The sequence below is a fragment of the Dermochelys coriacea genome, chromosome 1 (assembly GCF_009764565.3).
Source record: "Dermochelys coriacea isolate rDerCor1 chromosome 1, rDerCor1.pri.v4, whole genome shotgun sequence".
In the NCBI taxonomy this organism is placed as follows: Eukaryota; Metazoa; Chordata; order Testudines; family Dermochelyidae; genus Dermochelys; species Dermochelys coriacea.
The window spans coordinates 237,468,377-237,483,229 of record NC_050068.2 but is presented as its reverse complement, the minus strand read 5'-3'; the positions used below and the strand labels follow the sequence as shown (position 1 = coordinate 237,483,229).

Here is a 14,853-nt window from a genome sequence, read left to right as displayed (position 1 = left end):
GAGTCTACATAACTAGACAATCCTGCTGTCAGGGTGCCAATGCCTGAGATGATGGGGCGTCCAGGATTTCCAGGTTTATGGATCTTGGGTAGCAGATAGAATACCCCAGGTCCTGGCTCCAGGGGTGTGTCTGTGCGGATTTTTCTTGTGCTTTTTCAGGGAGTTTCTTGAGCAAATGCTGTAGTTTCTTTTGGTAACTCTCAGTGGGATCAGAGGGTAATGGCTTGTAGAAAGTGGTGTTGGAGAGCTGCCTAGTAGCCTCTTGTTCATACTCTGACCTATTCATGATGACGACAGCACCTCCTTTGTCAGCCTTTTTGATTATGATGTCAGAGTTGTTTCTGAGGCTGTGGATGGCACTGTGTTCTGCATGGCTGAGGTTATGGGGTAAGCGATGCTGCTTTTCCACAATTTCAGCTCGTGCACGTCGGCGGAAGCAGTCTATGTAGAAATCCAGGCTGCTGTTTCGACCTTCAGGAGGAGTCCACCTAGAATCCTTCTTTTTGTAGTGTTGGCAGGAAGGTCTCTGTGGGTTAATATGTTGGTCAGAGGTGTGTTGGAAATATTCCTTGACTCTTAGACGTCGAAAATAGGATTCTAGGTCACCACAGAACTGTATCATGTTCGTGGGGGTGGAGGGGCAAAAGGAGAGGCCCCGAGATAGGACAGATTCTTCCGCTGGGCTAAGAGTATAGTTGGATAGATTAACAATATTGCTGGGTGGGTTACGGGAACCATTGTTGTGGCCCCTTGTGGCATATAGTAGTTTAGATAGCTTAGTGTCCTTTTTCTTTTGTAGAGAATCAAAGTGTGTTTTGTAAATGGCTTGTCTAGTTTTTGTAAAGTCCAGCCACGAGGAAGTTTGTGTGGAAGGTTGGTTCTTTATGAGAGTATCCAGTTTTGAGAGCTCATTCTTAATCTTTCCCTGTTTGCTGTAGAGGATGTTGATCAGGTGGTTCCGCAGTTTCCTTGAGAGTGTGTGGCACAAGCTGTCAGCATAGTCTGTGTGGTATGTAGATTGTAATGGATTTTTTACCTTCAGTCCTTTCGGTATGATGTCCATCTGTTTGCATTTGGAGAGGAAGATGATGTCTGTCTGTATCTGTGCGAGTTTTTTCATGAAGTTGACAGATTTCCACTCTATACGGCTAAATTCAGTGCCTTGCATAATCACAGGTTTCAGAGTAGCAGCCGTGTTAGTCTGTATTCGCAAAAAGAAAAGGAGTACTTGTGGCACCTTAGAGACTAACAAATTTATTAGAGCATAAGCTTTCGTGAGCTACAGCTCACTTCATCGGATGCATTTGGTGGAAAAAACAGAGGAGAGATTTATATACACACACACAGAGAACATGAAACAATGGGTTTATCATACACACTGTAAGGAGAGTGATCACTTAAGATAAGCCATCACCAACAGCAGGGGGGGGAAGGAGGAAAACCTTTCATGGTGACAAGCAGGTAGGCTAATTCCAGCAGTTAACAAGAATATCAGAGGAACAGTGGGGGGTGAATAGGTCAGAGTATGAACAAGAGGCTACTAGGCAGCTCTCCAACACCACTTTCTACAAGCCATTACCCTCTGATCCCACTGAGAGTTACCAAAAGAAACTACAGCATTTGTCCTATATCGGAAACCTACTGACCGCTATTCCTACCTACATGCCTCTAGCTTTCATCCAGATCATACCACTCGATCCATTGTCTACAGCCAAGCGCTACGATATAACCGCATTTGCTCCAACCCCTCAGACAGAGACAAACACCTACAAGATCTCTATCATGCATTCCTACAACTACAGTACCCACCTGCTGAAGTGAAGAAACAGATTGACAGAGCCAGAAGAGTACCCAGAAGTCACCTACTACAGGACAGGCCCAACAACGAAAACAACAGAACGCCACTAGCCATCACCTTCAGCCCCCAACTAAAACCCCTCCAACGCATCATCAAGGATCTACAACCTATCCTGAAGGACGAGCCATCGCTCTCTCAGATCTTGGGAGACAGACCAGTCCTTGCTTACAGACAGCCCCCCAATCTGAAGCAAATACTCACCAGCAACCACACACCACACAACAGAACCACTAACCCAGGAACCTATCCTTGCAACAAAGCCCGTTGCCAACTCTGTCCACATATCTATTCAGGGGATACCATCATAGGGCCTAATCACATCAGCCACACCATCAGAGGCTCGTTCACCTGTGCATCTACCAATGTGATATATGCCATCATGTGCCAGCAATGCCCCTCTGCCATGTACATTGGCCAAACTGGACAGTCTCTACGTAAAAGAATGAATGGACACAAATCAGACGTCAAGAATTATAACATTCAAAAACCAGTTGGAGAACACTTCAATCTCTCTGGTCACTCGATCACAGACCTAAGAGTGGCTATACTTCAACAAAAAAGCTTCAAAAACAGACTCCAACGAGAGACTGCTGAATTGGAATTAATTTGCAAACTGGATACAATTAACTTAGGCTTGAATAGAGACTGGGAATGGATGAGTCATTACACAAAGTAAAACTATTTCCCCATGGTATTTCTCCCTCCCACCCCACCCCCCACTGTTCCTCTGATATTCTTGTTAACTGCTGGAATTAGCCTACCTGCTTGTCACCATGAAAGGTTTTCCTCCTTCCCCCCCCTGCTGTTGGTGATGGCTTATCTTAAGTGATCACTCTCCTTACAGTGTGTATGATAAACCCATTGTTTCATGTTCTCTGTGTGTGTGTATATAAATCTCTCCTCTGTTTTTTCCACCAAATGCATCCGATGAAGTGAGCTGTAGCTCACGAAAGCTTATGCTCTAATAAATTTGTTAGTCTCTAAGGTGCCACAAGTACTCCTTTTCTTTTTGCGAATACAGACTAACACGGCTGCTACTCTGAAACCATTAATTTTATATAGGCATTGTCTATGTTTCAGCTTTATATTTCAGCATTTATAGCATCTTGGTAAATATTAACTTATGAATGGTGCTTATTGCAGATGAGGACTTGGTGGCACAGCTGGTTAAAATTAAATTTTAAAGAATCGTCTGTTAAATTATTTATGCACATAAATAATTGGTCTGATCTTTCAGAGGTTCTGAGCACCAGGCAGCTCCCAGTGAAGGAAGTGGGAGATGTTGCCTGCTCAGCACTTGTAGAAAATCAAGCTTCCAATTTAGCTATCTAGCTAGGAATTGGGAGCCTAGCTTTTAGGCACCCCATTTGGAAAAGTTAATGGGGCTCTGTGTGGGTTGTGACATCTGTCTACATAGAATAACTTATAGAAATAGACAAGACACACAAAGGGTGGGGGAGAGAAGATATTGTGATCCCCTCGGCTTCAGAGCCCAACCTCCAGCGTGAGCCACAGCGGCTACACAGCTATTGTTGTGCAAGCCCCAGAAGGCTGAATCTGTCCCCCCAGACTCTGTGACTCACTGCTGTGGGCTGTGTAGATGTACCCTAAGTGACTTACCTAAGATCATACAGAAAGTTTGTGATACAAACAGAAACCAAACCCTGATGTCCTGAGTCAAAATCTAGTACTTTCTTCATGATCTATGCTTCTCCCTTTTGCCCCACCTCCATGCAGTTCCCATAGGAAATCTCCATGCCTGACCAATACCACTTCCCACATCAATTAAAGCTGATGTTCAGTCTTTTCTGTATTATAAATACTCACGATTTTTTTCTTCTCTTTTTAGAATTCACTTCAAAATGTAGAAACTCCAGTCGGAGGTAAAGATGTTTCTTTTATACATTAATACAAAAAATAAAAATCAGCAAAATGTGCATTCTTCAATTTGAATTAATGTTAAATAATTCATTTCTTAATTTATAGCATAAGACAGTTGCCGTAAGTAAAGCAAAGGCAAGTGTTTCAAAGTCTATATAGATCATTATATTGTCTCCAATTCATCTTCGAGATAAAATAGTCATTATTTTTTTTGCAGATTAGAAAATATAGTCTGTTATAGTGGGCATTTTAAAAGGCAAAGTGCGTTGAGCTCCTTTTAGAGGTTGTCCTTAATCTCCCTCTCCTGCTGAAAAAAAATAAAGCACCGTGGTGAAGCTGCAAATTAAGGTTTGTCTGTAACATTTCTGTCCTTCTTTAATAAACTCTGGTGCTGTTATGTTAATGATATAATTTAAGGGATTTAGTAAAATGGTAATGGGGGCAAACAACCATCCATCTTTAGTCCCCCTAGTTCAAATCAGACCAGACTAGTAGTGACTGAAAATTGTTACTGCCTGATTGCTGTTTGATGTCTTAAGTGATTTAACTAAATGATCTCAGTTTATTTCCTCAGACTGATGTTCATACTGCAAAATAAAATTTAAATTTTTTGTATGCATCTCTCTTCATTGCAGTATGATCTGAGTTTCTGAGAACTGAATGGATGTAAAGAATGTAGAAGCCCTTCATGTTTAGGGTTTGTCTATACATGAAAGTTGATCCAGAATAAGGTAAACTGTAAATTTAAAACCGATTGACTATTCCAGATTAGCTCGGTGTATTTTATTCCAAATTAGCTCAATCTGCTTCCAAAGTGAATTTAAGATAATTCAAAATAAGGCATTCTAACTCCAGGGGTGGACACTCTTGTTCCTGAATACATCAGGAATAGCTATTCTGGAAAAGTTTTCTGTATAGACAAGGTTTTTTTAGAGATGGTGACCAGATCAATGCCAGGATAGTTTATAGCTGCTAAGCAACTGTACTTGTATTCTGGATAAATCTAGGATTTTAGACTTCAGGCTGGTCGTTCCAGCATTTTTCAAATTCATTACAAATAAATAAATTAAATAATAACACAATTGTATAAAGAGCACCTACATCCTCAGCTGCAGGAAAGAGCAAAGTGTTGTTGTGCATAGCAGAGAGGTGAGCATTCAAGTGCCATGAGCAGGAGGCACCTATGATCTGTGGAATTCCTCCTCCTTGGAAGAAGTTGTTTATCCCATGAGCTTTGTTCAATTCTAGTTATGGCAACAATTTGCTAAACATGAAAGAAATTAATAGTTGCTAGTTACCATCTATCCCTCATACACCTTATGCATCTTCTTCCGCACTCTCTTGAAAACACCCTCATGGTACGAATTTAAACCATTCCTCTGTATAAGGCTATTTGCAAGCTTGGGCTTTACTGAATCAGAATTTTCCTCAGAAAATCTTTTTGAGGTATTGAGGAGCATTATAGATCTCTAACAGATTTTTGCCTATCTGCTTATCTACACCCTTTTATTTATGCCAGAGAAGTGTCAGTCTTTTTCAGTTGAAGGCTTTTGTGTGTGTTCTGGCTACACCCTTAATTTCATAAGCACTGCAGAATCCATTCTGTAATGTACCCTTCGGAACTGCAACTTACTGATTTTAGTGAGGTCCTGCCAGAACTTGATGGCATCTTAATATTCAAACAGGTTAAATCCTGGTGATGCTGTTTGTATTGTCTTTTTAAGCTATTTTTATTAAACTTTTTTCTGTTATTAATAGTAACTTGTGATGGGGAAAGATGATAATTTCTAGACTTCCCACCTGTCTACACAACAGCATGTTCCCATAAAATAGAGAATATAATTATTCAAGTCAATAAAGATTTGACATTGTGGGTTTATTGTGATCCAGGTTATAGACAGACAGACAGACAGACAAGCAAGTTTATACAAAACTCAACCTGGTTGTCTTCTGTGAAGCCATAATGGATTAGTGGTTCGTACAGTATTATAGTATGCAGCCTTCTGATGAAATTACTACCTGAGGTCATATCTGACAGAATAAGCAGCCTTAATATTTGGTCAGTACTTGGTCAGAGGCATTCACAAAGACTATTGGTGCACCATAAAGAGGAATTGTTCAAGTGACAGTATCTTTCCTCTGTGCTGCTAGAGATGCCATCTTTTGGAGGGAATGTAAAATAGATATCCTGATTGCTTGAGGATTACTAATGGTCTCCTGACACTGCTAAAGATGTAAAGTTTGACACATTCGTTTTGGAATTTGACAATTATTTCTAGAAATGATCAGAAAATTGAAAGTATTTTCCACAAACATTTTTAAAAGAAACAAAACATTTGCTTTATTCAAATTTTCCCTTTTTTTTAATGAAAAACTGAAAAAAACCCTTTTTCTACCCCACCAATTTTTGCCTATTTTTTTCCCTGGTTAAACAAAGTTGAGAAAACATATTTTGGATTGAACAATACATTTTGTTTTGATTGAGCTTTTTTCACATTGTTGCATTTTTAATAAAATTGAAGGCCATTTCTAAACAAAAAGTCACTTTGATCCAAACAATCAAGTTTATGTAGTAACTGGAGGGAATATGAATACAGGAGTACAGAGGGCATATTTAACATGTATTGAGCTGACATAATCTACAACAACAACAACAAAATACTCACCTTGACAGAAGGTCTAAGACTAAAACAATACATAAAAATATAATACTGGATCAGGAAGAAAGAAAGAAAGAAAGAAAGAAAGAAAGAAATCTGATATATGCTAACTTATTTTATTCTTTGTTTTCCAAAGTCTAGAAAGTATATGCTGCAGGTGTAAAAATCAACACTTTCAGTTACTAAATTGCTTACTTAATTTTGCTTACTGGAGGAGGAATTCTCTCTGTAAAGAGAGCACGCGAAAGAATTAATGTGTTTTGTGGAGAGCATTGCAGAAGCTGAATTTCATCATGCATGGTCTCAGTCCATTTCCCAGTGGGCATGTCCACATCATAGCGGCTGAGATCTTAAACTAAATAATTTCAAACTAGAAATCGGGTGCAGATTTTTAACAGTATGGGTAATTAACCATTTAAACAATTTACCTAGGTGTGAAATGGTTTCCACCATCATTTAAAGGCTTTAAATCAAGAATGGATGTCGACTTTAGACCAGACAGAAGTTATGAATATGCAGGAATTACTGGGTCACGTTTTACAGCTTCTCTTATGCACACGTTAAAACTAGCTGATCATAATGGTCTTTTCTGGCATTAAAATCCATGAATCACAAAAAGCAACTGGAATTCTTGGCTTCAGGAACAAATAGAGTACATGGTACACCCAATCCTATGTAACAGCTGACTATGTAAGAAAGATTTTGCCCAGCTATTGTGAGTAATGGATGCTTACAAACCTGCCAAGATATTTGTGTCTCTAGTATTGTTAACTGAGGTCCTGCTTAATGAATGAAGAGTGGAAAGAAACAGCTATATCTGTCTTCGAAGCTGCAAAGGGATTTTAAATGGAGGTCACATAGCAGTAAATAAATCAGAGATCAGTGGGTTTGGCAGTGCTGTAACTAGTCATTTTAGCTCCGAGGGTGAACAAGCACATTTGCACCCCCTACCATTTTTTTCCCACCCCATTTTTCCACTCCTGCAGCTTTGCACCCCACTTGGCCCTCTCTGGTTACAACCCTGGGTTTTGGTATCAAGAAAAAAGTGTACCGGCTACTTTCAGGAGTTAAAAATGAACATCCATCTATTTATACGCTGGATTGAATATTACTTTAGGAAGATTCTTACCCTTTACCTCAAAATATACTAAAACACTAAGTAATCACAGCAGAAGACACACTAGGGCCCCTTCTTTTACTTGTTTGGACCACTCTGCATTCAGTTTAATCTGTAAAGGGACTTATCAGATCTACTCTTCTGCAAAATTATGTTAGTGCACAATATAATCTGGTCTATAATAGCCTTGTGAAGTTCTATTCATCAGGTTATTTGGTGTGGCTAATTTTTCTGTCATGTAAAATATCAATTTTTTCACATTCATCACCGCAATCATTGTAAGAGTGCATTTTGTGCTTGTACTAGTAAGTTTTCAAGGTGCTATAGCAAGGCTAGTGTATGTATACTGTGACAAAGCCCGTCCTTGCCTCCGTGGGTCCCATGTTTCCTGGCCGATTTTGCTAGCCTCAGAGGCTCACTGTGACCCTCCACGTAACCCTTCTTTCTCTAGAGACAAGGGTCACAGTCATAGAATCATAGAATCATAGAATATCAGGGTTGGAAGGGACCCCAGAAGGTCATCTAGTCCAACCCCCTGCTCAAAGCAGGACCAAGTCCCAGTTAAATCATCCCAGCCAGGGCTTTGTCAAGCCTGACCTTAAAAACCTCTAAGGAAGGAGATTCTACCACCTCCCTAGGTAACGCATTCCAGTGTTTCACCACCCTCTTAGTGAAAAAGTTTTTCCTAATATCCAATCTAAACCTCCCCCATTGCAACTTGAGACCATTACTCCTCGTTCTGTCATCTGCTACCATTGAGAACAGTCTAGAGCCATCCTCTTTGAAACCCCCTTTCAGGTAGTTGAAAGCAGCTATCAAATCCCCCCTCATTCTTCTCTTCTGCAGACTAAACAATCCCAGCTCCCTCAGCCTCTCCTCATAAGTCATGTGCTCTAGACCCCTAATCATTTTTGTTGCCCTTCGCTGTACTCTTTCCAATTTATCCACATCCTTCTTGTAGTGTGGGGCCCAAAACTGGACACAGTACTCCAGATGAGGCCTCACCAGTGTCGAATAGAGGGGAACGATCACGTCCCTCGATCTGCTCGCTATGCCCCTACTTATACATCCCAAAATGCCATTGGCCTTCTTGGCAACAAGGGCACACTGCTGACTCATATCCAGCTTCTCGTCCACTGTCACCCCTAGGTCCTTTTCCGCAGAACTGCTGCCGAGCCATTCGGTCCCTAGTCTGTAGCGGTGCATTGGATTCTTCCATCCTAAGTGCAGGACCCTGCATTTATCCTTATTGAACCTCATTAGATTTCTTTTGGCCCAATCCTCCAATTTGTCTAGGTCCTTCTGTATACTATCCCTCCCCTCCAGCGTATCTACCACTCCTCCCAGTTTAGTATCATCCGCAAATTTGCTGAGAGTGCAATCCACACCATCCTCCAGATCATTTATGAAGATATTGAACAAAACGGGCCCCAGGACCGACCCCTGGGGCACTCCACTTGACACCGGCTGCCAACTAGACATGGAGCCATTGATCACTACCCGTTGAGCCCGACAATCTAGCCAGCTTTCTACCCACCTTATAGTGCATTCATCCAGCCCATACTTCCTTAACTTGCTGACAAGAATGCTGTGGGAGACCGTGTCAAAAGCTTTGCTAAAGTCAAGAAACAATACATCCACTGCTTTCCCTTCATCCACAGAACCAGTAATCTCATCATAAAAGGCGATTAGATTAGTCAGGCATGACCTTCCCTTGGTGAATCCATGCTGACTGTTCCTGATCACTTTCCTCTCCTCTAAGTGCTTCAGGATTGATTCTTTGAGGACCTGCTCCATGATTTTTCCAGGGACTGAGGTGAGGCTGACCGGCCTGTAGTTCCCAGGATCCTCCTTCTTCCCTTTTTTAAAGATGGGCACTACATTAGCCTTTTTCCAGTCATCCGGGACTTCCCCCGTTCGCCACGAGTTTTCAAAGATAATGGCCAAGGGCTCTGCAATCACAGCCGCCAATTCCTTCAGCACTCTCGGATGCAATTCGTCCGGCCCCATGGACTTGTGCACGTCCAGCTTTTCTAAATAGTCCCTAACCACCTCTATCTCTACAGAGGGCTGGCCATCTCTTCCCCGTTTTGTGTTGCCCAGCACAGCAGTCTGGGAGCTGACCAGTCTACTAAGCCATTTTCATCATAAGCCAGCAAGGGAGGTGAGGAGAAGTTATCCTTCCTTGCACAGTCTCTTTTGTCTCCCAGTCTCAGTGATTAAACAGGGGGCAAAGGTGGAGGTGGGGGGAGCCTGGGCCCACCCTCTACTCCGGGCTCCAGCCCAGCGACCCTAATAGTATCAGCTATAGTAGCTGATCTTTTAGAAACATGACATGTACAATTACCTGGGCTACTTCCCCCACAGCAGCCCTCACTTCCTCAAGCTCCACTTCACCCTTACCTCAGGGCCTCCTTCCTTGTGCCAGATGTGGTGTGTACTACTCAGCCTCTCCAACAGCGCAACTTCTTCCCACAGCACCTGACATGCTCACCCACCTGACTGACTGGGAGGCTTTTAACTAGTTTCAGCCAGCCCCTGATTGGCTTCAGGTGTCCCAAGCAACATAGCCTTCTCCCTGCCTTCTGGAAAGTTTTTAATTGGCCCCAGGTGTCTTAATTGACCTGGAGCAGCTTCTATTTCACTTAACCTGGTACCAGGGATTTGTTTAGCCTGGAGCTAATATATCTATTTTCCACTACTTTTCTATAGCCATCTGGCCTTGCCCCATCACAATACATATTGTTCCAGTGATGTGACATATTTTAGCTCCAAAGTACTAAGTTTGATCCATTGTCATTCCTTCCACTGCCACAATATACCTAAGAATATAAATGGAGAATTCCATGATCTGGAAGCTCATCCATGTTTGTTCTGATTCTTGTCATTTAAAATAAGCTTTCCTCCTCTGGTTTGGGTAATGTATTCTCGTATTCTCTTGTCCTGTACATATAATCAGAAACATTGTCCTACAGCTTTCAACGTGTGATTATGTAAGAAACATTGGAGGCCAAGGGGCATGTTTCAACAAACTGAGGGTTGTAGTTGGCATTTTAAAATGCTTCTAAGCTATGTTTCGCTGTGTTTTTCAAAGAGATGAGAAAAACCTTCTGCAAATTGTAGTTATCGGCTTTCTCCTGCAGCCATGGACCTCAGTGGTACTGCCTGCAGATAGGAAGGGACTGTCTGTACATACATTCCACTTTGGACAAGTGAAAAGCCCTGGACTTCACTAAATAATTGCCTCCAGGCAGCTGTTGACTGTATGTTCACAAACTCTCACTCAAATTAATCCATTTTGGATCAGATGGATTTATGTATACTATTTTGGTCCAAGAGAGCCATCTCTTCATATAATAGAACTCCTTCTTTGTATTTCTAAATATGCCTCTTTCTCATCAAACCTGTTCTGGAGCTCCTAGGACATGTAGATGTGGTTGACTGTAATTCTGTGGAGCACAGAAGAACACAATGAAAGGCTTAGTATGGAAATTACAAAATTGTTTATAGGAGTTACAGGGACATACGAGTGGCATTGAGGATAGGAAAAGAGTCAAGTAAAAGATGCAGGTAATACAAAAGGAGGGTAGATGGAGAAAAGGAACAGTAAAATGAATGAATAGGAAAATGGTGAGAGAAAGAACAGAGGAGAGAGGTATAAACAAAAATAGATTGAAGAGGATTGTGAGAGAGTTTTGTTAGCCTATCAAACTATAAATGTACTCGTTATTCAGATCCAGAAGAGGCATTCATAACACTATAAGAGGCAATGTTGTAGCCATTCTTTTCTGGAGATATGATGTGGAGGCATATTTCCAGCAATGAAAGGCAAAACAAGTTGGCACCTCCCACATGTAGACAATATATAGGTCCCGGTTCAGCTTAGCATTGGCTCATTAACTTCAGTGGGACTTAAGTAGCTGCTTAAAATCAGGCACCTGCTTAAGTGCTTTGTTGAATCAGGACCATAGATGGCAAAATACACTCTAACCCACTCACTCGTGCACACTTGTGTTTGGACAAGCATTGAGATTAATAGAAAATAATGAAAAAGTAGTCCAGTTAAACTATATCCTCTTGTTTCGATTTATGGGTAGTCTGAGACAAGAAGGGTGCAATAATTTTGGAGGTACCGCACCTGTGAATTATAGAATTTAGTATATTTTGTATGATATTTATGGATATTTTAGGGTTGATTGCATCTTTCTTCCTTGCTGTTCATATCAGGTCTTCATGATCCATTTTGCAACTCTCATACAAAAACATGAATTATACATTTATTTTAGAGACACCATCTATGTAATTTTCAGGTCCTGCATGAGCAAATGGTCACAGTTATGCTAAGATAAGATCACAGTGGCATGCTTTTAAAATATAGTAAGATAAATTACTGCAGCTGAAATGAGATTGGGAAATGTAACAATTCACCTAAAAATTTCCAGATTTCAAACTCTTAATCGGATAGGGAAAGAATCAAATATTAATTATAGTATGCAGCATGTTTATCCTATTAAGATTTTTTAAATCTTATTACAGAAAGGTTTAGAAATGTATATGAATCTGAATAATATCTGCATTTACACTAGCTACAATAAAACTGGAAGGGATATTGATCCTCTCACTTCAAGGAAGAAAATTAACTTGGGTCAAGCAGACATTTCCCCTGTGCTACAGTATTAAGCAAATAGATACATTATGGATGCTTGGGTCTTCCTCTGCAGCATCCACTATTGGCCACTCCTAGAGACAAGTATAGCAATAGGTGGACTAGCTGTTATTCTTGGTTACCCACATACCTTGGGAAGTAAGGAGGGTTTTGAGGGAAAGGCATGGGCAACCCTAGAGTATTTTAAAGCATCCTGGCACTAGATTAACCAAGAATACCCAGCACATTGCACTCTGGCTGTCTCCCTTCCTTCATGACATGCCCCCGACACCAGGAGACACCAGGAAAACTGGCAAAGCCCTTCACACCCACAGCTCTATTCCAGTTGGTGAGGGCTCCAACCTACAGTGGGATTCAGGCTGCCCCAAGAAATATAGAGAATATAAATGTGGCTGAAAGTCAGTGGGCATAGAAGCAGAACAGTAGAGAATTGGAGCCATTATCTATTTTATTTCTGAATACAATTGTACAATAGATTAATAAATTACTATACATGTCCTACAATACACATTGCAATAATCACATAGTATTAACATTTAACTTGCACTAGTTCTCAACTCTTCTTAACTATGTTGCCAGGTCCCCTGAACTAAATAGTTGCTTAGCTGCAGAAAAATGATAAACATCCTCACAGAGTTGGAATTAAGAGACTGAAATGACATAGCTGAAGCACATTGACTTTACAGTCGTTTAAAAAGTCTTCCTTTGTAAATGCCTTAGTTTGAAGATATTGTAATAAAGGACTGTTGATATACCAGAAAATGAGCTAAGATGGTTTTCAGGAGCACAGATGGCTAATTGGCTTCACTTGCTAGATTGTCATTTTAATTAAATTTTAATAGGAGGAATTTCAAAGCCATAATTGATGTCTTACGATAAATATGCTTCTTTACCAATGACCTATTGCTAACCTTTATTTCCCACCTCAGTCTTGATAGAGAATGCTGTGGCAGAGCTGTCTACAGCCATCTCCCATCTCATCCATGTTTTCAGCAGCAGCTTCCACACAGATTTTCGGCCTGCAAAAATACTTAGAAGCCCTTCATGTGCAGATGTCGACCTAGATCCCCACTTTAGCTTCACTGTTTATGCAGCCCACAACATCCCAGCAGCCTGGCTGAAAAGGTAAGAGGTGCCAGTCATTCTCTTTAGAAGGGCTTCTTTCCCTCATGTGTATTACAGCTAGCTGCAGTGCATGGCTGCTGCCTGTTTTGTGTTGCTGTTATGAAAACACAGATCAGATTCAGATCTAGTGTAAGCAGAGGCAGCTGTATTATTTTCCAGGAAGCTGCACCCACTTACACCGAAGAGAGGTCCTTTTTGGAGCATTATAGGTAGGGGATCATAGGTGGAGGACTCAGGAGGCAACCTGAGACAAGTGTGGGAGGACAGTGGCAGGGTGGGTAGCTGCTCTGGCAGGAGTGTGTTAGCAAGAGACCTGCCAAGAGAGAGGGTTGTGGATGAAGGGGGAGAGGGGTTTGCTACCTGCCCACGGAGAGGGGTGTGGCAGGGTGCATGTGGGCCCTGCATAATGAGTGGTGCATGGTTCCAGGCCATCTTGCTGAATCAGTGGAGCTGCACCTGCTTACAGCAGGTCTGAATTTGACCTTAGCAATAGCACTCATGGTAGATGTATTTAAACCATGATTACCAGGCTACACCTATGCTGTGACAATTTTTGTTTACAGATGATGGTTAAAAACGTTTGTAGTTTTATCAGCCTGACTGTATCTGGTACATTAAGCACCTCAGAGAAAAACAGAGGGAGACCACTTTAATAAAAGAAAAAAACGAATAAAAATAATCTCTGCCACATTATTTATTTGTTCAATTAGTGTCTCTTCAAATGGCTGGTTTTCCTACTTTATTGTAGGAAAACACTTTCCCCTCGCCACACCAAGGCAATCAAGAGAGGGTCAGATGACTGCAATCTGGCAGTATTATTGTTACAGGGGGACATGCAGTTTTCTAGATTTTTATTAATGTTTTTTCCCATTCACTCACTTTTCCTTGAATTGCAGATGACTAATTAAAACACAATGGGATCATTTGCATTAGAACATTAGCAAAGGAATGTTCTATACAGCATTTAGCTATAATTAGCAGTTTAATAAAAATTTTGGAAAATTTGCATTACTGAAGATAATAGATACAGAAGCATAATCACCGCTTTGATTCTGAAGATGGTTGTATTGTTCCCAGTGTATTTTATTTTAAGGTTTTACCACTAAGATGTGAAATTACACGTGGCCTAGAGGCCACTGATCACTTGAGTGCCATCTCAATATACAGGCATATGAGAAAATGAGAATCATTTTTCTTTCTAAATCTCCCAATCTTTCCAGTAGCTAAAATAGTCTTCCTTTCCTACCACTGCAGCTCTGTAACCTACCTTTCTCGATGCCTTTACTGGCTCCCTGCCTCTTTTCACATTCAAATTTCTCATTCTTACTTCTAAGGCACTGCACAATTCTGGCCCTCACATCTAAGCTCTTGTTTCAGCCTGTTCACAATTTTGTACAATTATGCTCCTGCTGTTCTTCTCATCTTGTTGCTTCCTTTGTCTGCCTTACTTTCTTCTTAAAATAGATAATGTATAGAACCTTACAAGTTACAGAACAACATAATGATACAAATTATATCTGTGCTTTCCATGTTGTCTACCTAATTT

At 40.9% G+C, this 14,853-nt stretch overlaps 1 protein-coding gene across 1 annotated transcript in view; it reads left to right on the top strand.

Moving 5' to 3' along the window:
* The window catches only part of PIK3C2G (phosphatidylinositol-4-phosphate 3-kinase catalytic subunit type 2 gamma), a 305,063-nt gene that overhangs the window by 65,827 nt on the left and 224,383 nt on the right, over positions 1–14,853 (top strand). The window contains exons 9-10 of the mRNA XM_043516861.1: positions 3,708–3,741; positions 13,112–13,307. Coding sequence (XP_043372796.1) covers positions 3,708–3,741; positions 13,112–13,307 — 230 coding nt within the window. The remainder of the gene's footprint in view (positions 1–3,707; positions 3,742–13,111; positions 13,308–14,853) is intronic.